The sequence below is a fragment of the Monodon monoceros genome, unplaced genomic scaffold (assembly GCF_005190385.1).
Source record: "Monodon monoceros isolate NGI ecotype Baffin Bay Population unplaced genomic scaffold, NGI_Narwhal_1 Super_Scaffold_12, whole genome shotgun sequence".
NCBI classification, from domain to species: Eukaryota; Metazoa; Chordata; class Mammalia; order Artiodactyla; family Monodontidae; genus Monodon; species Monodon monoceros.
The window spans coordinates 48,206,868-48,231,719 of NW_021703768.1; the positions used below are offsets into that span (position 1 = coordinate 48,206,868).

Below are 24,852 nucleotides of genomic sequence, written 5' to 3' on the forward strand. Positions count from 1 at the left end.
AAAAAAAAAAAAAAAAAAAAGAGGTTCTGAAGACAGGTGGAGGCATATGGGACTAGAGCTCAGGGAAAAAATTAGCATGAGAAAGAAATATAAATTTGATAAAATATAAAAACTATTATCTAGTGTCTACCTTTACTAAGCTATAATGTTAATAACTTTCTTTTCCTTTAAGTCTTTTGGCCAATAGGAGATAAATCCAATTTTCTTCCCTACACCACTAGACCATAGTAGTTTTTGAATAATAAAGCAAATAATAATAATAGCTAATGGTTTTTGAGCACTTACTATATGCTAGGCACTGTTCCAGGTACTTTACATATATTGACCTATTTAATCCTCACAACCATTCTATAAGGTACAATCATTACCCCCTTTACAGATAAATACAGAGAGGTTCAGACAAATATCACATAGACAGTCAGAAGCAGAACCAAGATATGAACTCAAGCACTCTACGTCTCCTTAACTGCTATGCTAATTTCACATCTACCATATGACATCTTAGCAAATAATCACACTAAAATGGTTTAGGATTAAGTTCTCATTTATCGCACAGAGCAACTTGGAAAAGTTTTTAATGTACTTACTTGTAACGTATTTGTATCCCATACTTTCAGAGTTTTATCAAATGAGCTTGATGTGAACATGCCAGTGTCATGAGGATACCACTGTACAGTCTCCACACTATATTTGTGAACATCAGGATGGCTTCTACAAAACAGTAATCAAAATTTAGAGATAAATGATTTATTTGAGTTTCAAAACTGATACTATATTCACGAGTAGCAGTCTCAGGAACGATCATATGAATGGCCAAACCTAGATCACATGCCATGTCCTAGCTGTCTAGAGAAAGAGAATATCTAGGCATCTCTAGTTTTAAGCTTTCACAGTATGATGTGGAGGGCTGCTTCCTACTAAGGCTCATAAAATGAGAGACTTCTGATTTCAATACTATATCCTGGAGGGATCAGCCAGCCACACTGGACCGCTTCATGGAGACAGTGATTTTTCCTTACTGGAAGAGATACCTATTCTGGTTTTGGATTTGCTTTTCCTGGCCATCATTTTCTCAACACCACCATTCTTAGAATTATTGCCTCACATACTTCCGTGGTGTCCCACACAGTATTGCTTCTGATTAAGAACGCTACTTATACAACAAAAGAATGCAACTGGTAGATACCCATGAGATTCACTACTCTTATGTAACACATCACCCATAGAATCATGATCTGTTGAAGACTCAGTTATGACATCAGTTACAATATAGCACCTTGTGATGATGATGTGCTATCCTGAAGGATGCAGTATATGCTGTGAACCAGTGATCAACACAGTATGTGTCCTTTACTGAATCTTAATTGAAAGACACTGGCTGTTTAGGAACACTTAAGAGACAATGGTGGGACATTTGAACACCAACTGTATACTTAATATCAGGAATTATTATAGATGTGAGATAGTGGTAGTGGGGTTATGCTTATAAAACACCTTTTACCTTTTAGAGATACAAATAATTATGAATGAAATGATATCCTTCTGAGATCTGCTTCAAAATAATCCTCAGAGTAGCTGGGTAGGTTGGGGTAAAGATGAAACAAGACTGGTTATGACTGATAGCTGCTGAAGCTGGGTGATGGGTACACAGTTCATTATACTACTCTCTATTTTCATGTATGCTAGAAATTTTCAATAAGATAAAAGTAAACAGAAGACTACTGCAACCCTATGCAGATAGGACCATCATGAGTTCTGATTCCTTAAGGTGAAGGTCTGGATCACAATACAGAATAAAGGGCCTTGACACATGTGGTGCTACCTGAAGACCTCAAGCTGGCCTTGAGACAGCTGCAAAAAAGGACTGTAGTACCTATTCATATTTCCTTACTTTCTATGTCATGTATATACGTATATATTTTAACTAATTTCCTCTTTCTTTCCTCTTTTTCTTACCTCCATTATTTTATATAGGTTAACTATACAATTGAGCCCACAGGTTGCATAATCCTGATATAAGATCACGTAAAACCAGTGGAAAAATAGACATTATCCTGAACTGGAGATGGATGTGGTAAATAAACAGACTTACGGTCATAGCTCTTCGGGGAAGGGGATAATTATATTTTTTTGTTAAATAATGGATACTTGCATTCGGTCAGGCTGAAACTTTTTTTTTAAAAGGAAGGGTAGGTATGGGAAGAAAGGTATATACTGATATTGGACAGCCAAATGCGTGGGCTGTAGTGGACATGCGCCCTTTTCTTGGCTGAACATCCAAACTTCCTTTCGGGGGGAAATTCCCTTCGTTTTGTTGAAAGGCAGGGCCTTGCCTCTTGTTACATAAAGCAAGGGGCTCCAGATATTCTCTTTCCCTTGCCCTTGGCAGTGGGGGCATGAACATGTGTCCTGGGCTTCATCAATCCTGCCTGGGACTCTAAAACTCCAGCTAGTAATGCAAACCAAGGATAGTTAGCAATTATTCATAGCTGTGGAGTTGAGAATCTGTGTTTGTGACATGTAGCAGAACCCAAACTAAATTGTTCCTGTGGTGTGACCTTGACTGTGTTCTCTTGTCCTAGTTTCTCTTGCTTTTCTGCTCATTTTCTACATTTGATTCTTCCACCTTCCTGCCATTATGTGAGATATTAAATTTCTTTCCAATAAATTTCTGCTTAAGATAAACAGAACTGATTTCTATTTGTTCCTAAGGATCTACACAGAGATTTTCCAGTTTTAAATAAAATAAATCTTTAATGTAGTGATCACAAATAAAAGCTCACTTATATTTTAGATTTAAAACTAGGACAAAATATTGTATTATTCTCCTACTATGTATGATCTGTCATTCTCATTCACATTTAATAAAAATTTGGGTACAGGAATCTTTTTGGTGCTCAGAACAAACACATTAAGTAAAGCAAAAATAAATATCAGGAAACAGTCTAAGCCACATTAACTTAGTAACAATTTTTATTGAAATTACTTTTTAAAGTTAGATTATAAAGTCTTTGAATGTAAAATGCTACTTTAACTCATTGTGTAAAGATGCTTACTATATGCCCATTTACCAAAGTCATGGTTTTGAAGTTAAGAATTTGAATCTAAGAAGAATGTCATAATAAAGTAAGACTGATATCCTAAGCATTTACTTGACATCACACACCGGAAAAGCAAATCATAGCCACTCGTGGAATAACATTACATAGCAGGTGGTATATATAAAAATATTATTTTAACAGTGTTAAAATGATAGCTAAGATAAAATAAGACAAAGATGAATTTAATTAATGACTGTCTTACGCTTTGGAATTTAGATTTTTTGTTTGTTTGTTTGGTGGGAGTGGAGGGAATATAAAATGGTGTAAGTCTCTTAGGAACCAAGTTCCAAAGTACTTGAAGTGGTATCTTGTTTTGTACCAAATGTACCTATAATTATATTGCTTCCTATTTATATGATGGCTTTACAATTTTTAATATGCTTTTTAAAAGACAGTATTTCATTTAAGTCTTACAGAAAACTTACAAGAATAATAGGGCAAGTATAATTATCTCTAAGACAAAATAGTTTTGTCAGAGGCTCAGAGAAATAGTTTCCTTAAATCTGTATTTCCAAAGTGAAGCACCAGAGCCAAGAAACATTCGTAAATCTCCTCACAAATATTCCATGAACTTATGCATCTATCTAGTGCTTTGGGAACAGCTTTAATACAGAGTGGTTGCTGATATGAATGTTCATGAAGTTTTTCCTCTTGAAAACATTTTTTCGACACCTATTCTCTCTGTTAATTCAAGGTCTCCTCAAAATCAGATCAAATACAGGAAATGAAAAAGAATTAAGTGATGATTATGAACAAATTAAAACAAAATCACAAAACACTTTATTAAAAACTTAAAAATAATTCTCACAAGATTGGAAAGCCAGTAAATAGTCAAAAAATTCAAGACAAAGAGAAGTATGTTAAGTTAGGCAGCGTTGAGTAAATAGAGAGGTAAGAAAGGGGTGTGTATGTGTGTGTGTGTGTGATTGTTAGTACATTTATGGCTTCTAGCTGCTAATCTTTTTGTTCTATTAATGATAGTTGAAAAATCTAATTTGTGTTTATATTTAGCTGGAAAGACTCAAATGAGTCTTATGCTAAGTAGTCTAAGAACTAAAATTAGTTACTGAGGTGTGCTATGTAGGTGGAGAACAAAAAGAACATAACCAAAAGTTTTTTCACGTTTTGCATTTGATGCAAAAAATAGTCAAATGTTTATAAATTCATGAATTACATTTTTAATACACACCTGCCAATGGAACACACTGCTTTACATGTGTAATAAGGTTGTCTGCTGGAGTTCTCAAGATCATAAAGCACCATCACACCATCTGAACCACCTGATAACATGCTAATAATAAAAAAAGTTCACATTATCATTTTATATAGTTCATTTATGACCAAGTATTTCTGAAAATCACTGACCTACAAACTCAAATTTATTATGCCCATAAATACAGAGTAAATCTTCATTAGTATAGGCTGAAATAAACTAAAATTTTTAATCTAATATTTGTGGAAGAATGAGTATAGAATGATTCAATCTGTGATCAGTTAAAATTTACCTTCATGATTCCAAAAAGAAAGGACAGTAGAAACAAGATGGCAAAAGATACTTCTTATATAAGGAAGTGAAATATTACAAAGTCATTTTAAATGGCCTAGTTATAAATGGAATCAGACATATCAGTTATTATTGATGCTAGCTATATGACCCTGGCAAGTTACTTCAGCTAAGGTTTTTCCTTTGTGAAAAGTGGGACATTTTCACCTAAATCATAAAGTTGATACAAAGATAAGTCATATGCAAAGGGCTTTTATACTGCCTGGCAAAAAATAGGGGATCCGTAAGTGTTAGATTTCTTCCCTCCATTATGAATGCATTTACTCAACTCATTCAATTCTGAGCTTCTGCAATATGCTAGGCGTTATGCCAATTCAACTATGAACAAGACAGGCATGATTCCTGACGCCCCAGTTTACAATCTAATAGGGAAAACACATAGATTTGTGAATTTAATTTATATATCTATATATGTAAATATTTATGCATCTATATAAAGTATTGCTATTTGTTAATATTACTGCTCACCATCAATTCTGGTGCTGTCTCTATTCATTCTTGTTCTGATTTTATTCTCTGGTAGATTCTTAAGAAAGGCCTAATGAGAACAATACTCCCTGAATTCTTGTATGTTACTAATAATTAGTCTCTTTGTACTTGAAAATTAGTCTGGTTGGATATAAAATCCTTGACTCACATTTTATTTCCTTGAACATCTTAGAAAAGAAACTTCATTTCTTTGATCAAAAAGCTCAAAATCAAAGTCTGGTTACAATATGATTCTCTTTCCCTTATATATAGTTTCAGATTTTATTCATTCTAGGAATGTTTCCTTGGAATATAGTTTTAGTCTTTACTCCATTCTGTTCCTTTGGGTTTCTTCTCTGGAAACTCTTATTATATGTATGTTAGATCTTCTTTGCCTATCTTCTACATACATCTGTATCTCAAATACTTTTCCTTTCTCCATTTCTTTTTGATTTTTAAATGTTTCCTCTTATATTTTATTTGCTTGTGTTCCTTATGCTTTAGTCTTAATTTCTGAAACTTTCTTTTCTAATTTTTTCTTGAGTTTGATCATCTCATTTTTCCATTTTTCTAATTCGTACTTATGTTACTCTTTCATACACTGTATCTTTTAAAAATGACTTTTAGGGACTTCCCTGGCAGTCCAGTGGTTAAGACTCCGTGCTTCCACTGCAGGAGGCACAGGTTTGATCCCTGATTGGGGAACTAAGATCCCACATGCCATGTGGTGCAGCCAAAAAAATAAAAAATAGAAATGACTTTCAGTTAGTTTTAAAATATTAGGTAGAGTTATCTATTTTGTGGGCATATCTTTCTGGCACAACTACACTGTCTAAAGGAACATTATTCTATTTATTCTCTTTGTTCTTAAAATAATTTTGTATGGGCTTTGATCTTAATCCTATTCTTTTGCTCATTTTTATGTAAAATTAATTTTCTTAAACTTTTAAAAGGGAGGCTTCGTTTATAACAATATTTAAAATTTATATCTCTAGAACATCCCTCTTCTTTTTCAAATAAGATGCTCAAAATATGGCAGCTAACTTTCAGAGATTTCCTGATTCTATTCACCTCCCCAATTTTTATCTGATCCATCTTTTTCCCTTGTTTCTTTCTATTGTCCCTGTACTGCTCACTTTGGATTCTATTCCAAACAGTTTCTCCTCAACGTAGGGTTCTGTCCATTAGGACATCTTTAGGTGATTAGCTGGAGAGATTATACGGCCTACAGTACTGCAGCCCCTTTGGGTCTTACTGTGAATCCCTTGAACAACTAGAGTACACAATCCTTTCCCAGTTTCAATGTTGTAGTCAAATTGGCTTGCTGAGCTTTCAACTAACTGTCAGTTATTTTGAGTTATCAGGTCTATTAGATGCCCCAGTGGTTTTTATTGCCTCCCCTGGTATAGATGCTGATACCACACTGATTTTGTAGTTATCAGTGTTTTGCTTCCATTCATCCATATTTTGTGGTTTGTGGAGATATTTGATCACTTACATTTGTTATGGGTGTTGTACATTGGTTTTTTATTTTGCCATCTTTAGTTTCTTTGCTATTTATAGTACAACATAAAGAGCTTGTGTCAGAAATGAACACACTTCTTTCTTCACTGAGATAGTCTTGCTACAAAAAAAAACATAGCTTATCTAAACTGTGTGCTTAGTGACTTGTACCACATTCTGGTACAAGTGCCTTATCTTGTTGTGAACCAGATACAAAGGGTTCATGAACTAGCAGCATGTCCAAGAAGCACTGATTTATAGACTTGTTTTAAGAAAAATTCAATATCAATTTGTAGGACAATTAGGTTAATTTAACAGTACTTCTTCAAAGTTCTTTGCTCAAATAGTTCTAAATCTAATTGATGATGGGGCAGTAAAGAAATACAGCAAGTAATGCCATGCTGAAGGTTTTTTTTTTAATACTCAGTGTTAGCTTCATTACAAAATTTTGTGGTTCAGTTACTCATTGTGTATACAGAGAAATCTTTGTAAATTTTAACAACTACAGCTTTTGTTTTGGTTGATAACATGTTGCAGCTTGTTTGAACACAGTTTTGAGTTACATGTGTACCATAACAATTCCAAAAACATTTTCTGCATATTTGTACTTTGTGAAATACTGTTTTTTACCATGGCATTGCATGTATTATCAATGTAAAAACAATTGTTTTCAAAGCTGAACTTTTAGACTTAATTTAAATTGTATTTACAATAACATAAGATGTTTCATCTTTGCTAGAATGACTTCCAAAAGCTTTCCTTTGATTACATTAATTGGGTGAAAAAAATTGAACATTATTGTAATTAACTGACTTTGTAGTTGAAGTATCTGATGGCAATGATGTTACCTAACTCTACGGTTATTACCCTGCTAATAAAGTGAACACAGTAAAAGACAGGACTTGACGTTTTTATGTGGACAAGAAAACTCGGTACCAAAGACGCATGGAATAAACTCAGAAGAATTTAGAAGACATAAAAGAAAATTCAAGCTTCACAGGATGATATACAAATGTACTTTATGTAGTTGCACTTGTTAAAATGTTTTCAGATAGACTTCTTCAATTAACTCCTAACTTTGGAAATAAATGCTTCTTTACAAGATTTATGTATTCTAGTTTTCATTCTGGTTTTCCGTGGTATCACTACAGCTCTCACAGTGGTTGGTAAATATTAACAAGTATTTTGAGCAAGTTACATGTGAATTGATTTTTCTGAGAAAAAGAAGACCTATATTTAATTTTCCATTAAACATTCATTTTGATTTTTATTTCTCTTTTCTGCCAAAAGGGTTTAATGCAAAATACAAGTCTTAGCAAACAATGAAATAAATAGTTGTAGATTTTTACTATGAAAAAGGGGGAAAAGGGGGAAACCACTGTAGTGAGAATCTTGACTTTTCTGTATATGCTCTGCAAAGACTCCTCAGTCTGTTATTTCTCACACATATTTAATGCACATGTAATCTATAACTTCCCACATTTCTCACTAAGTCTCCCAACTGGTAGCCTGCTGGATTCATGTACTTTACAGGTCAAACAACTGATCACTACCCCAAATGACTGGCTGGAGTACTGAACATTTTTTTCTACCAGCCCCTAAGACCAAAAGAAATCAGCTATCCCTTGATGCTCATATCTGGATTATTTTATAAGCAAATTTAAACTTTTGTCCACTAGATGTCCTCAGCTAAGTTTAAGTTATCAGAATTTAACTTTTTAACCTGTCCTTAATTGGAGGGTGTTATGTTGAGCCTGGAAAAGGTCAGGAGGAAGAAAAGAATTATCACAGGTCATCTTTTAGATTTAACCATGTGTTAAAGTGAGCATTTGTTCACTGTACATGTTTCTCATATACTACTAGGTGAGACCATGACAGAGGCTGGAAATAAAAAACAGATTTCTATTAAACCTACTCTGGCTTATTTTAATGTAAATAATAATACTTCATTATAATATAAAAATTTGGGGGCAAATGCTAAACAGAACATGGTAAGACAAACTTTTCTTTAGTTACTTTTACACTTGTCTTAATTATAGACCACATGAAGGGTTTTGAACTTTCTTGTAAGAGTAATGTGGGGTAGATGGCACATTTTTCTATGCACTTCAGCTGTTGTATGGAAAATGGATTGAAAGGAGTAAAAGTATAGGTGATAATGCTTTTGATTAACAACAGTGGTGGCAACCATTTACAGTATGCCATGTCCTATGCTAATCATGTGATACATATTATCTCAATTAATCTTCACAACAAACTTGTTAGATTTTGTTCTTACATTGTGTAGCTAAGGGAACTGTGAATTAGAAAGGTTAGATAAATTGCTCAAGGCCACATAGCTGATGAATATGAAGCCAGGAGGAACTCAAACACAAGTCTGGTGTGCTTCAAACTTAATTTTCCAAAATATACTTCTGCTTTTTATATTTGTTTTCCCAGCAGGCTCCTTGAGAGTAACAACTCTGTTTTGAAATAGCAGCTAAAGACATACCTCAGCACTTACACACTCTCTGCATCCAAAAAAGTTCAGTATTAGTTGATTTAACAATGAATATATTTATATTAAAGTAGTTTGGAAATGTTTATTTGGCAACATTGCATAGGTTCAATGTTCTGTATTTATTTGAAATTAATAATGCCAGATTTAAAATGCTACAAATTTAGAATTTTTATTAATTTTTATGAAACTTCAGAAAATTAATCTGAAAGCAAGATTTTACTGGATCTCACTTAGGAACAAAAATGATTATATAATAAACTTACTATCTCCCTTCAACAGGGTCAATGTCAAGGGTGTTAACTCCACTGCCATGGATCCTTTCAACATCTCTGTCTTTGTTTAACTCCAGTCCCAAAACCCTGCAAAACATAAAAATTAAAAGGAGGAAAAGGAAAAATAAAATTAAACAATAAGAAAGTAATTTAACATTAAAATGTCCTTATTTCACCAAAATTACATGGAGTCAAAAATCACAAGTAATGCTTATATCTCCTAACATACATCCAAAGGTATTTATAGATTAAAGACCTTATACAAATTTTTAAAATAACAAGAGTACTAACAGTTACATGTAAAGAATTTCTCCTGAAGCATTGTCTTATCTCTTATTTAAAGGGTGTATTTTATTAATTTTTAATTTAGATAGCTAGAAACTGAAACAAATATTCATGAACAAAAAGTTAAATTCTGATAACGTAAACTTAGCTGAGGACATCTAGTGGACAAAAGTTTAAATTACAGTTTAAAAAAAATTCCCTTGTTTCTTAAGCCTTATAGAAATATAAAACGAGCATGTTCAACTCAACAATTAAGCACATTTAAATAAATCAAATTAAATATAAATAAAAATGATTAACAAGTACTCTCACAAATTAAGACGAATGAAATTTCTGATATTCAATAACTGTAAACCATCATTATCCTGGTGAGGACGTCAAGATTAAAGAGTTGAAACATAAAAAGTGCTCATAACAATGCTCAGCATATAGTAAGTGCCTAGTGTTAACTATTAGAAGTTGTCTCAATCTTTTGGATGTCAAAAAGCATTTACATTAATTTAACCAAATGATCTCTAAATTCATTATTGATCAAAATAATGTTAATTTAAATAAGATTTTCCCCCAGTTTTACTGAGAAATAAATGAATACATATCATTGTATAAGTTTAAGGTATACAGCATGATGGCTTAATTTACTTATATTGTGAAATGATTACTACAATGGGTTCAGCTAACATCTATCACCTCAAATAGATACAACAAAAAGAAAAAAAATTTTTCTCCTTCTGATGAGAATTCTTAGGATTTACTAACAACTTTCCTATATATCATACATCAGTGTTAACTATAGTCAATATGTTGTACATTACATCCCTAGTACTTATTTATCTTATAACTGGAATTTTGTACATTTTGACCACTTTCCTCCAACTCCTCCTGCTCCCACCCCCTCCCTCTGGTAACCACAAGTCTGATCTCTTTTTCTATGAGTGTTTTCTTTTAAGAGTCCACATATTTAAGTGAAATCATATAGTATTTGTCTTTCTCTGTCAGACTTATTTCCTTTAGCATAATGCCTTCAAGGTCCACCCATGTAGCTGCAAATGGTAGGATATCTTCACTTTTTGTAGCTAAATAATATTCATTCCATTGTAAATATATACCACAACTTCTTTATCCATTCATTCATATGTGAACATTTAGGTTTCCTTGTCATGGCTATTGTAAATAATGCTGCTATGAACACGGAGGTGCAGATATCTTTGTGAGTTATCGTTTTCATTTCCTTTGGATATATTCCCAGAAATGAAACTGCTAGATCATGTAGTAGTTCTATTTTTAATTTTTTGAGGATCCTCCATTCTGGTTTTCCACAGTGGTTGTACTAATTTACAAATCCCACCAACAGTGCACAAGGGTTTCATATTCTCCACATCCACTCCAGCATTTGTTATCTCTTGCCTTTTTGATAATAGACATTCTAACAGGTGTGAGGTGTTGTCTCACTGTTTTTGCACTTCCCTGATGACTAGTGATGCTGAACATCTTTTCATGTACCTGTCGGCCATTTGTATATCTTCTTTGGAAAAATGTCTATTCAGGTTCTTTGCCCAGTTTTCAATTTTTTTTTTCTTTTTTTGATATTGAGTTGTATGAGTTCTTCATATGTTTTGGATATTAACCCCTTATTAGATAAATGGTTTGAAAATATTTTTTCCCATTCTGTAGGTTGTCTTTTCACTGTGTTGATGGTTTCTTTTGCTGTACAGAAGCTTTTTAGTTTGATGTAGTCTCACTTGTTTCTTTGTTTCTGATTTTTTTTGGTAAGAGTGCTTATTCCATGTTATATCACACTGTAGTTGGTAGGTATGCAGTAACCAAAACCCATCCTATATTGGAAAAAAAGCTGTTGAAATGGACAAAAGTTTCACATCATGGCCCTGGTGTTTATCCTACCATTCACAGTTTGCTTTCCTTTGGCCTAAGATCCACCCCTCCCCACTCCTCCCCACCTTTGGAGTTCTTGTTTATTTTTGGTTTTGTTGCTTCTGCTTTAAGTGTCATATCCAAAAAATCATTACCAAGGCCATGTCAAAGAGCTTTATTCCTATGTTTTCTTCTAGGATTTTCATGGCTTCAGGACTTACATTTAAGTCTTTAATCCATTTCAAGTTAATTTTTGTGAGGGGTATAAAATAGGGGTCAAGTTTCATAAAATGAGAAGTTTTAACCTATCAAATTATCATAGTTTTCTTTTAAAAAATAACAATGCACAGTTCTAGGAAAGGTACACACTGATATTTTTATGCAGTGACAGTACTATTAATTCCCATAAACATTTTGGAAATCATTTTAACAGTAGCAAGTGTCTGATTTAAAGATATACAAGTTCCTCTTTTTCTCTTGGAAGACAGTTTAGCCTTAGATTCAAATATCCAGTCTAACACTTACTACTTGTCTAACCCTGATCAATAATAAAAACAGCTAATATTAATTAAGAGCCTACTATTTGCTGACATTGTAATCACTTTATTAAGTGTAATAAATGGTAATCCTAAGTAGTAACTTTCCCAGTGGTAGATTACATTATTAAACACTTTGCCTGATTATAAAACTAAGACAGGGCTTCCCTGGTGGCTCAGTGGTTGAGAGTCCGCCTGCCGAAGCAGGGGACACGGGTTTGTGTCCCAGTCCGGGAAGATCCCACATGCCGCGGAGCAGCTAGGCCCATGAGCCATGGCCGTTGAGCCTGTGCGTCTGGAGCCTGTGCTCCGCAACGGGAGAGGCCACAACAGTGAGAGGCCCACATACCGCAAAAAAACAAAAACAAAAACAAAAACAAAAAAAACTAAGACATAAGTAATTTGCCCCAAATCACATAATTGGTTGAACTACATCTGAACTCTGACATTTTTTTCTCCAGACCATTATGCTCTTCTACCATTTCTAAACTTCAATATTTCACCAGAAAATAATATTTCACATTTTCTCCACTGAAATGCCTATTTCCTCTTAAAATATTTTTCCATCTGATGACTTTTCAAATTATAACAGTAATATTTGCGTCTTATAACAAGTAAAATAGTATCATAAAGACATGTACAAAGAGAATCATCCCTTCCTTGAGCTCCCTCTCCTAACAGTGAAAACATGGTCTCCATTATCATTAATATATTTATTTGATCAATCCCCCTGTATGTAACCAATCTCCCAACTCCACTACTACCCCGTCCTCCAACAAGGATGCTGCTGACCAGGCTTAGGCTTTGATCTCTGCTTCTCTCAGCACCCTGATCAGCTGAACTTGCCTGTCTCCACCTCTGGACTACCTCCTCAACCTGCTCAGCCAGTGAAATCTCACTTTCGGCCAACCTAATCCCTGCCTTATAGGTAGCCTACCTCTACCCAACCTAAATACTTTAGGTCTGAATTGTTTGGGAACCAGAAGGAGGGGTTAAGATGAAGGGAAAGGGGGAGGGTACTACAATAGGGAAACAGGGGTGGGGTTTGTGTGGAAGGAGGCAAGGTGTGCAAAAAATAGTTAAAATGGCAGGCCTGACACTGCTATCTTTAAAAAGGGCTGCTTGCAAGGCTGGCCCTTACCTGCCTTCTGGGATTTCAGGAGGGTTCCCATCATTTCTGGATAAGAATGGCTCACTGTACCCAAACTAATATTTGGAGCAAACAATGGACATTATGAATACCTACATTCCTTCTGGGAGTCTGGAATTTTGGTACATGCTAAGCAGAAAGTGCCTATGTGGCCAGTTCTCAATTAAAAACTCCAGGCACTGAGTCTCTAATGAGCTTCCCTGATAGACAGCTTCACCTAAGCTGTCACAATTCATTGCTAAAGAAATGAAGCTTATCTGTGTGACTCCACTGAGAGCTTGTGCCTGGTTTCCTTCACAAGTCACCCATGTGCCTTTCCCTCCACTGATTTTACCTTGTATACTTCTGCTGTAATAAATCATAGCCATGAGTAATTTGGTACAACCGTATGCTGCATACTGAGTCCTTCCAGAGAATCCTCAAACCTGGGGGTGGTCTTGGGGACACCCCCCACACAAAAGCATAGAAGTAGAAGGAAGAGGGGTAGGGAGAATATGGGAGAAAAGAGGGAGGGGAGAAAGTGAAGGAGAGAGGGTGAAGGGGAAAGGAGTGAAAGAGAAGAGATATGGGAGAAGGCAGAGGAAACTGAGGTAAGCAGGGTAAAGAAAAGAGCGAGTCCTTTTAACTTCTTGTTTTAACGTGTTAAGATGGCTTAAAAAATTTATTATATCCTTTCATCTTCTTCAATGATGAAATACTTTCATTTTTATTTTTTTACGCTATGACATTTAAAAAAATACATTTATTTATCTTCTTTATTTTATCTTTGGCTGTGTTGGGTCTTCGTTGCTGTGTGCGGGCTTTCTCTAGTTGTGGCGAGCGGGGGCTACTCTTCGTTGCGGTGTGCGGGCTTCTCATTGCGGTGGCTTCTCCTGTTGTGGAGCACAGGCTCTAGGCATGTGGGCTTCAGTAGTTGTGGCATGCAGGCTCAGGACTTGTGGCTTGCGGGCTCTAGAGTGCAGGCTCAGTTGTGGCACACGGGCTTAGTTGCTCCATGGCACGTGGGATCTTCCCGGACCAGGGCTCGAACCCACGTCCCCTGCCTTGGTAGGCAGATTCTTAACCACTGTGCCACCAGGGAAGCCCTGTAATTGCTAATTCTTTAAACACTGAATTAGAGGTGATGGTGATGTTCTCATTAATTAATTTACTTCCAATTTCTTTAGCTTATGATCAAAGAATATGACCTGTAAAGATGGCTACCTTTTTGAATTTGTTAAAGTTTTCTTAGTAGCCAAGTACATAAAAATTTTGGTAAATGTACCACTGACATATAAAAAACATGCACATTCTCTAAGAGATGTAAAGTTATATATGTCTATTAAATTTGGTGTGTTGTTTATCCATTTCCCCCATATGTATGTATTCTCTCTCTACTATATCAGGACCATTCTGGAAAAGAAACTAGTGTCAAATTTTCTTTACATTTTGCTTTATATATTTAACTGTTTGAATACATGTTTTATTACACCAATTCATCAATTGTGCTTCAAATAATATCGTCTATTACAATGTTTGGTGCTTTTAACCAAAAATCTCACCTTAACTAATATTAACAGTGACTTCTGCATTTTGTTGACAATTGTCTAATATCTTTTTATCCTCTACTTTAACTTTTAATATTTAAGAATTTTATAAACTAGTTAAAAATATTTTAAATTGAGGTATTTCTGAGCAACAGCTTTTAGCTATATTTTATTTAAAAATTAATCTGATAATCTGTGCTTCTTAATGGGAGGAATCAGCCTGTTCACCTTTGGTATGACATCTGATATACTTGATATTATTTATTGTTTACTTAATGTCATAGTTCCATCTTTAACTTTTCATTTTGCTAGTTCAATGAAGTTGCTGTTCATTCCCCTTTGCTAATTTTGAAGCGTGTCTAAAAAGATCTTCATCAGTCATGTTATATATTTCCAGCTTGTTTATTATTATATATTTAGATTTAACCATACACATACTACAAGGTTCACTGCTCTTCTCTGTTTCCTCTCCTCTTCATCATTTATGTACCCTGGGGCCTTGTTCAAATACATTCATTCATCAATTAATGTTGTTCCTTGGGTATTTTTTCTTGAAGGGGAAAGGGGTGAAATATTTCTAGGAATTTTAGCATATGCACAATATTGGACAGATTGGCTAAATTTGGATTCCTGACTTGCAGTCCTTTTTTCTTGTTAGTAGATATCATTCCAGTCTCTAGAACTGCTAAGATGTCTAATGTCAACCTTTTTTCTTTTATGAATAAATTGTTTACCACTGGAAGCTTTTAATAATTTTTTTCTCCATTCCTAGATATATTTACTAGGGTATTTTTAATTTTATGTCTTTTTCATCAATTCTATTGCACTTCAGTGAACCTTTTTAGTCTGTCAATCTAGTCTCTGCTTGTTTGTTTTGTTCTCCCTCTGGAATTATTATTGCCTCTGGGGTCTTCTGGGTCTACTCTCTCCAAATCTCTTATTGTTTCTCTCATACTTTTTATACTTGCTTTGTGATTTGACATATTTCTTTCGTTTGATCATCCACTTCATTAGTCAATACTCAAAAGTAGCCACTCCAGTTTGAGGTAAGATAACTAGCACACTTTACCCATCTCCCTAGAGATACAACTATAAAATGTGAACAAAATGCATGGAATACCTATTTGAGGACTCCAAAAAGTAAATAGCAGCAACTGGACTGGGGGAAACACCAAATCCAACATACCACCAAAACAATGGCCAGTTTATTATTTTTTTCTCCTCTGCTACTTCCTGGCTGGAAACCTGGAAGTGAGCACTGTGGCACAGACAGAGAAAGTTCCAGGAGTAAAAAAGGGAACTCCAATACTCAAGGATATGCAGAAATCACCCATCTATATTTTTCTCTCTTTTCTCCATTCTCTTGTGGCCCAGCCCCTAGGCAATCTGATAGCAGCACTGGCAATGGCCAGAAACAGTGACCTGAGGGAGTCAAAACTCTTGGGGAAGGAATCTGTTTTCTCTGTTCATCAGAGCTCTGATCCCAAGAGAGTGGGTCCAATCACCATTGCTTTCTTCCTCTGTCTTCTCACTTACAGGCCCAGAACTGGGCCCAAACACATTAGTGTATGGTAAACAGGGTAACTGAGCCCAATGTTTCCAGCAGGAGTACCAAAAGGGAGAGTCCCAGTGATGAGAGGTACCAGAAAGATCACTGAGAGAAAGAAGCTCAGGAAGGCAACCTCATAAAGTTATTTATGAACTCCAGGACTCATCACTGAGCAGAGCATGCATGGAGCTAACCTTAAGTAGCATACAAAAGATTCTGAAAACTAAACTAACAGAGTACCACTCAGGTAACAGACTGCTGAGTGGCACACATTGGGGGCAGATTTGAAATGGCTTTGAAAACTGAATTGACATTAGAACCATGGCAAACATAAGGAGGTAAGAACTTTCAGCCTGAACCTAACTTCGCCAATTGCTTCTTAAAACAAAAATATCAACATTCTTCATAGGACTGAAAAAAGACCCAGAGTTTCATGACATTACAAAATGTCCAGGATACAATGCAAAATTACTCTGCATATGAAAAACCATGGACATTTCAACTTGTATGGGAAAAGACAACCAGACAGACACCAAAGCTGAGGTGACATAGATGTTGGAATTATCTGACAAAGACTTCAAGGTAGCCATTAAAATATGCTTGAGCAAGCAACTGTGAACATAATTGAAACAAATGTTAAAAAAGGAGTCTCAGCAAAGAAACAGAAGATATAATTAAGAACCAAATGGAAATTTTAGAACTGAAAAATGTTAAATTATTTTTCATCAAAAATCTAATTTTCATTAAAAACTATTTTTCTGATAGACTAAATTGCAGATTAGAGATGACAGAGGAAAAAGTCAGTGAACCTAAACACAGATCAATTGAAATTACACAATTTAACAACATAGGGTAAAAAGACAAAAAAAAAAAAAGTAGAAAGAAAAGAAAAGAACACAGCCTCAGGGACCTCAGTAACAATTATAAAAGGCCAAATGTCATCAGAGTCCCAGAAAGAAAGAAGAAAGTGGTATGTAAAAAATATTGGACAGAAATAATGGCTGAAAACATCCAAAGTTTGTGGAAAGATATAAATCTGCAAGTTCAAGAAGCAGAATAGACTCTATGATAAACCCAAAGACGTCCATGCTCAGACACATTATAATCAAACTGCTGAAAACTAAAAACAAAGAAAATTTCAAAGCAACCAGAGAGAATGACAAATTACCTATAGAGAAACAAATGATTGAACTAACTGCAGATTCCTTTTCCGAAACCATAGAGCCATCCAGCCTTGTTCTAAAAGAATTTCTAAACAAAGTTCTTCAGACAGAAGTGAAGTGATATAGGAAGAAAACTTGGGATATCAGAAATGAAAAGAGAACACCAGAAAAGATACATATCTAGGTAAATAGGCTATTCTTCCCTTTAAAATATGTTTGATGGTTGAAAACAAAAATTGTGACACTGTCCAATGGAGTTTACAATGTATGTAAATCTAATATATAAGACAACAACACATATGGTGGAAGGTAACGGGTGATAAAGTTTCAATATACCAAATGAAGGAGTAAAATATTGATTCTAAGTAGAAAATGAAGTTAAGTAGGTGTTTTACAATTTCTAGAGCAATAACTAAAAAATACTATACAAAGAGATACAGTCAAAATCACAATAGATATTAAAGCAGAATATTAAATAATGTTCAAATAACCCAAAAGAAAGCAGGAACGGGTAAATAAAAATGTGAAGCAATCAGTACTTCCATTCACTGCTGATAGGAATGTAAGTTTTTAGAAAACTGTCAGTTTCTTAAAAAGTGAAACATATACCTAGTCATTCCACTGCCAGGTATTCACCCAAGAGAAATAAAAGCATATGCCCATACAAAGACTCGTGCATGAATCTTTAGAGCAACTTTATATGTACTAGTCCCAAAACAACTCAAATGCCCATCAACAAATGAATGGATAACGAGTTATGGTATATCCACAAAATGGAAAACTCCTCAGCAATAAAAAAGAATGGATACATGCAACAGGATGGAGAAATTTCAAAATAATTATTCTGAGTGAAAGAACGCTAAGAAAAAATAATTTCATTTATAAAAAATTCTGAAATATACAAACTAATCAATAGTGACAGAAAGCAGATCGGTAGTTTCCTGGAGTAGAAAGAATGTGAAACAGGGAAAGAAGGGAGAAAGGGATTATAGAGTCTTGATGAAATTTTGGGGCTTATGGATGATTGTTATCTTGATTATGGTGATGGTATCAAAAGTGTATATATATGTCAAAACTCATCAAATTGTATACTCTAATGTGCAGTTTAGTGTATATCATTGTACCTCAGTAGAGTTATAAAATAAAAAAGGAGGGTATGAATTATAAACATTGCATTTTAGTGTTCATGTCTTTGCCTGTAGTCAACGACAAGGAAGAAACTAGGGCAAATGACAGTAGACATCTTCTTTGAATAAAATAGGACTGTATGTTTGTTTAGTTAAGCTAAAATATCATTAAAGAGGGGAATCTTAAAAAAAAACTACCTTAAACAGTTTAACTTAAATATACAAGTAGTCCTTATTTTGCATTGTCTGATACACATGAATTTCAGTTACCATGATTTAGTTAATACCAGACCACGACAACATGGTTCAAATCTCAGTTACCATGGTATATTAACTGTGAGTAAAAAGCGCAGTGTTCAATACTTGCTTTTCAGTCCACAAGATACTATGAAAATAACATGTACATTAAAATTAGTGAGCACTTTGCATGACTTCTTTCAAAGTCTGCAGATGATCACTGTGCATTTGTTATTCAGTTCACACACAGCATTTAGTTTTGTTACCTCTGTGCCCCTGAGATAAACCCACAAGGAATTCCACAAAAATGGATAACTGAATGGGGGAATTGGCAAACATAATTAAAGTGCACAAAAGCAACACAAAGTGATGATACTGGAAGTGAAACTCAAATTGAATGTAAATGGAATTACAAAAGAAATAGCTCACTGCGGGAATGTTGACATTGCTGCCATTTTAGAAACTCTAGATATGCAGACTGAAGAGATCAATGAAGGTGAACTTATCGACATAAATGAGGTAAAGTGTTTGCGATGAAAAGGCTGAATATGTCCCAGAAGAAGTGATGCTGGCAGAAATCTTCACATTAAAAGAACTCTCAAGGACTTCCCTGGTGGTCCAGTGGTCAAGACTCTGCACTCCCAATGCAGGGGGCACAGGTTCGATCCCTGGTCGGGGAACTAAGATCCTGCATGCCGCACCACATGGCAATAAATAAATACATAAATAAATAAAGAGAACTCTCAGAGATATTTCAAGCCATTGAGAATGTAAAGGATAAAATGTTGGAATCTGACACCAATTTAGAAAGGCGTGTGATAATTAGCCAAGGTAAAGAAAAGATGCTCAACTTGTAAGTTGTACAATGAGAAGACAAGCACTGCTCAAACTACTCTTGACAAGTTTTTTTTTTTTAAACGAAGAAATATACTTTGGTTCTCATCATTTCTAATATTTTACGTTACACAGATAACTGATAGTGACTTCTAGTGCTTCGAAAAAATTTTTTAAAGGTCACAGAACAATTTGAATTTTCCTCACTAATTATTAAGATAACTTTGCATAGGTTTTAGCTTACACTATCAGTTTTATGGATGTGCACTACTATGCAAAGCAAAGACTGTCTGAATATTAGCTAATTTTTTGAAGAAGAATGAAATGTGCTGAACAGAGGGCCATAACATCTTTCTTCCATAAACCATACACATATTATATATAGTCTATGATTTTCAGGGATTGTTAAAATTTGTTTTTTATTTATTAATTTACATATTTTAGTTGGGTGAAAATTTAAGACATATACAAAGCAACTGAATATGGAATCTAAGACATATGCAAAGCAATTGAATGTGGAGTCTTTCTTAAGCAATGATTCTCATTTCTAGCTATACATTACAATCAGCTAGGGCGCTTTAAAAAATTCCAGTGTCCTAGACCAATTAGACTAGAATATATGGGGTTGGAACGATAGCATGAGGATTTTTTCCAAATACCCTATGTTACTTTAAATATTCTGGCAAAGTTGAAAAAGACCGTTTCATCTTTTTACACTTTCCCCAAATCTTTCATAATAACTGTCTCAATCATATCTCATTTTGTTTTAAGCCATTTGTTTGCACTATTTCAAAAGTGGTCCATTTAGTTTTATAAGAATAGCAACTTTTGTATTCATACTTCATCAGCTCCCACTAAAATGACATCATCAGAATAATAAATAAAACTAGCATTAATAGGGTTAGGGAGAAATAATGACTTTTGATAAGCACACAAAGCAATTGGTGGGAGAGATGTGCATGGGATTACTAGAGTACAGGTTTGTAACCAGAGATGTTAAGTATGCTCGGGGAATCAATGTTTTACAGAGGAAATGAAATCTATTTAAAGATGGATTAATCTGGCAATTTGGTCAGGAAACCTTCACTGTTTTGAATTTTTATTTCTTCTAATGAAGTAAGAGGCTTAGGTCACAGAATTTTGACTGTGCTAAAGAGCTATACTTAGCTGCTTCCTCAGACCAAGGACTTTTTGGAATTAAAAGACAATAAGAAACCAAATTTTTCAGACACTCAGTGGTGCACACGATTTACATTATTACTGATATGATAAGACCTCTGGTCATATGAGGGAAAAAAGAATAATGCTGCTTCTTTTCAAAAAAGTACCGCTACTGTAACTGAAATTAAAGATAATGGACAACGTCACTCATTTTCCAAACTTTACTTCGCTGATCATTAGGGAAGAATTGCAGAACTACTTGATGGAAACAAGCCACATAGTCAAAGCAGACTGACAAATTTAAGCAGACTGACAAATTTTGATACATACAAATTTTGCTTGATTTCTTGCAGTTACTGGAATAAAAAACTCTGGATATGCCTGTATGCTTTTGTTAGAGTGGATGACCTAGCTGAAAAGGAATTATTGTCAACTGTGCACTAACGGGGGTTGGAGGACAGTAGGAGATGCAACCCCAATCATGCTTAAAACTAACCAAAACATGGTAAAAAAATTAATACTCTCTTATTTAGTTAAAACTGTATGTACTATCTAGAAACATATTTACCCATTCTAAAAGCATAATACTAAAATGTAAGGATAATACACCTTAGAACACAAAACGTCATACAAATTGTGCCAAACCCTCTTCTAGGCAATGGGAATACAGGGTTTTAGAAGACAATATACCAGTAAAAAAATAAATATATAATACAATTTCAGTGGCAACAAATTGAATGAAGAAAATAGAGCAGAATAATGGGATGGAGAACCATTGAGAGCAAAGGAGGGATTCGGGGGCAGCAACTGACACATTTGATGGCTGCCTCTTCAAACAGTCTTCCCTCAGCATCCGTGATACCTCACCACCCTAATTTGCCTTCAATCCCTCTGGTTACTCCTTTTCAGTTCTTCTGCAGTCTCATCTTCTGCCTAACTTTAAGTGTTGGTATTTTTCAGGTTTGTAATCACTGAACTGCTTCTCTCTTCTTACTCCACAAATAGTGCCTGGGTGATCTTATGTCCTCCTCACTTCACGTATCATTTTGCGTTAAACAATCTAAATTTCTCCTGAGCATCAAACATATACTATATGCAACTGTGTCCTGCACTCTCCAAGTGAAATCTCCACACGTTCCTTGAAAGCAATATGGGAAAAGTCAATATGAACAAAATTAAAGTAAAACTTGCTCCCTCTTTGGGGAGAGATGTTACCATCATTCACCCTGACATACAAGGCACATAGCTGGGAATCATTGCAGACTTTTCCTTTTTCATCATTCATTATATCCAATTAATCTCCATGGCTGGTTGATTCTATTTCTTAGATTTTTTTCAAATATCTTCACCCTCTTGGCCCCAACTGCCACGTCCCTGGCTCGGGCTTCCATCAACTCTCTCCTTGCAACAGTTACCTAACTTGGCTCCCAATCCTGCTCTCAACTTCAATCCATTCTCTAAGCAGATGACAAAATGCAACAGTTGTCACCTTATTCTCATCTTCTTGCCACTTAACCAAGCATACAAGGCTCTTCCCCATCTAGCCTCCCCTACTTCTCCAGCTTCATCTCTTGTCAATGGCCCTCTCTCCACAATTCTCTGCTCTAGTCATGCTAAACTTTGTTCAATTCCTGGCCTATGCTCCGCCTTTAACATATTGCTTGTCACATAGTAACAGCTCACTAAATACGTTGACTAAATGAAAGAACGAATTCTTGGAAGATAGTTATTCCTTGGGAACCGGGGCGAAGGAATAAAGTAAAATGAAAATATCCTCATTTAGATTTATAGCGCCCTCACTCGAGCCCGCGTGCGCACCCACCTGCCTACAGGTATATAAAACGTATCCTATTTTCTCGAGCCACAGAACAGAAGAGAGAGTAAAGCCCAGTTGTGGTGGAGAAAAGTGGTAATGAGGCGGCCAAGTGTGAGGCAAAGCTAACACAGCCATTGGCCCAGATTTTTTTTTTTTTTTTTGGTGGTACGCGGGCCTCTCACTGCTGTGGCCTCTCCCGTTGCGGAGCACAGGCTCCGGACGCGCGGCCATGGCTCACGAGCCTAGCCGCTCCGCGGCATGTGGGATCTTCCCGGACCGAGGCACGAACCCGTGTCCCCTGCATCGGCAAGCGGACTCTTAACCACTGCGCCACCAGGGAAACCCCATTGGCCCAGATTTTAACCGGAATATTAGATAAAATAAGGTTTTCTTTACCTCCGTGTGGACTCCGCTCTCCGAAGGCGAACAGGGTCGTCCAAACCCGCTTGTCGTGCCAACAAAAACCCTAGCATCCCGTTCCTTCACGCCCGCTGGCGAACTGGACGGCGCCATGACAGAACACTGAGGCTGGGGTGTAGAGCGGAGTCTCCCATTGGTCAAGCATGATGCCACCGGGCCAATGGAGAGCGTCGTTACTTGAGGGTGTACGGAAGGAGGTGGGTGGGACTCCTCTGAGCAGGTGGGCTGGGTCAGCTGCCTGGGCTTTCTCGCTTTGGTCTCAGGGAACCTCGGCAGGTCACGGCACGACCCGCGCTGGAGCCGGTGGGAAGGCATGGGTTGGTCTCAGAATTTGTTCCGTGTCTTGTGGAGAGCGCTGTCAAAGGAAGTGAAGGAGCAAGTGGGCACAGACCGGTTCGGGAACAAATACTACTATATCCCAGAGTACAAGAACTGGAGAGGTGAGATGAGAACTAGGGCAGCGGTTGGGGGGTTGAAAAACGATGTGCGGCACTTGTAATCACCAGAGTAGACAACCCGAGTTCGTTCTCCCCACAACCCTCTCTACTCTGGCCGCTGGCTTTCAGACGGGCTGTCGGTGAACGGCCCGGCGGGTGCCCGCCGTCCCTGCGCCGCAGCGCCCGTGTCCTGAGCCCGGCCGCGGCCACGCTAGCGTTGTATCTCCCATCGCCGAGAGCCCAGCCAGCGGAGGACCGCCCCCTCTGCCCCCCTCAGTGTGGGTCCTTGAGGTCGGGCGACGTAGACGGGGACAAGTCCACGGACGTCTTTTACCAAAGGTTCCCGGGAGGGGTAGGGAAGTGCCTTTCCTCCTCCCGTGACCCTCTTGCGACCAGGCTGGCGCGGGGTAATTGAAGAGGTGTATTTTGAGCGCCTCCGCTCTCCTCTTTCGTGGTGTTGACCTTTTTCAGTGGCTCCGGCGTTGGCCCCAGGCGTCACCTTCCTCAAGGCCAAATCTGTCAGAAGTAGGGCCATGCACGCTGACTGTATGGAAAAGAGATCCCCGCAAGGCTCCACGTTACCTTTCCCATGAGTTTACACTCCCAAGACCCTGTTGCGCTGACTTGAAGATACAGAGCGCTAACCGTGTTTCTGTGCAGGAATCTTGCGAAGTCTTGATATTTGGGGAGGTAGGGGCCGTTGCTGGTCTTTGAGATCACACCACGTGGCAGTCGTGGTAAACTCTTCTGTGTTGTTCCAGCGCCGCGATGCAAAAGATCTCAGGCTTTGGGGTCAGAAAGGCATGGGTTAGAATCTCAACTTTGAGATCTAATAACTGAGGGATCACAGACAAAGTATTTGTCCTCCGCAGGTCTCAGTATCCTCACTTGAAAGTTAGAGATAATAATAATAGCAATAATATTGAGAAACACTAAGACCTTTCAAAGTTGTGTTCCATTCATTTCCCGTAACTCTTGACAGAGGGCATTTCTTCTTCTTCGTAGAGCATATGTAAAGGGTATTCCTTGATTTATTACTCAAAATTGTTTTGCCTAGCCCTTTTCTGTAACTTATTTTAATATCTTAGACTTGTTTCCCTAATAAGCATTTAAACTCTATCAGGGCAGGAAATAAGTCTTAAAAGTCCACAAAGAACCTGGAATGGTGGTGAAAGTGTTTCTTGACAGAGGAAGCAGAGGGAAAAATGTTTCTTTTCCATAGGTTGTCAGGTAACGTTAAAAAAATATGAAAAACATCAGATTGACCTTTTTAAATTGAAGTATAATTTACATACAGTAACGTTCATCCTTTTTGGTGTATGGTTTTATGATTT

At 36.4% G+C, this 24,852-nt stretch overlaps 2 protein-coding genes across 4 annotated transcripts in view; one reads left to right on the forward strand and one right to left on the reverse strand.

Moving 5' to 3' along the window:
• ERCC8 (ERCC excision repair 8, CSA ubiquitin ligase complex subunit) overlaps positions 1-23,189 on the reverse strand; it is a 59,872-nt gene extending 36,683 nt beyond the window's left edge. For 2 of the 3 annotated variants that reach the window (XM_029218208.1, XM_029218207.1), the window contains exons 1-4: positions 23,058-23,189; positions 9,400-9,495; positions 4,291-4,392; positions 588-711 (exon numbers count right to left, since the gene is read on the reverse strand). In XM_029218208.1, the coding sequence (XP_029074041.1) occupies positions 588-711; positions 4,291-4,392; positions 9,400-9,495; positions 23,058-23,134 (399 nt within the window). In that variant the 5' untranslated portion in view covers positions 23,135-23,189. The remainder of the gene's footprint in view (positions 1-587; positions 712-4,290; positions 4,393-9,399; positions 9,496-23,057) is intronic. The other variant, XM_029218209.1, reaches the window with a different exon arrangement.
• A 117-nt stretch (positions 23,190-23,306) lies between these two features.
• The window catches only part of NDUFAF2 (NADH:ubiquinone oxidoreductase complex assembly factor 2), a 185,452-nt gene continuing 183,906 nt past the window's right edge, over positions 23,307-24,852 (forward strand). Inside the window, exon 1 of the mRNA XM_029216402.1 lies at positions 23,307-23,521. Within this exon, the coding sequence (XP_029072235.1) occupies positions 23,395-23,521 (127 nt within the window). The 5' untranslated portion in view covers positions 23,307-23,394. The remainder of the gene's footprint in view (positions 23,522-24,852) is intronic.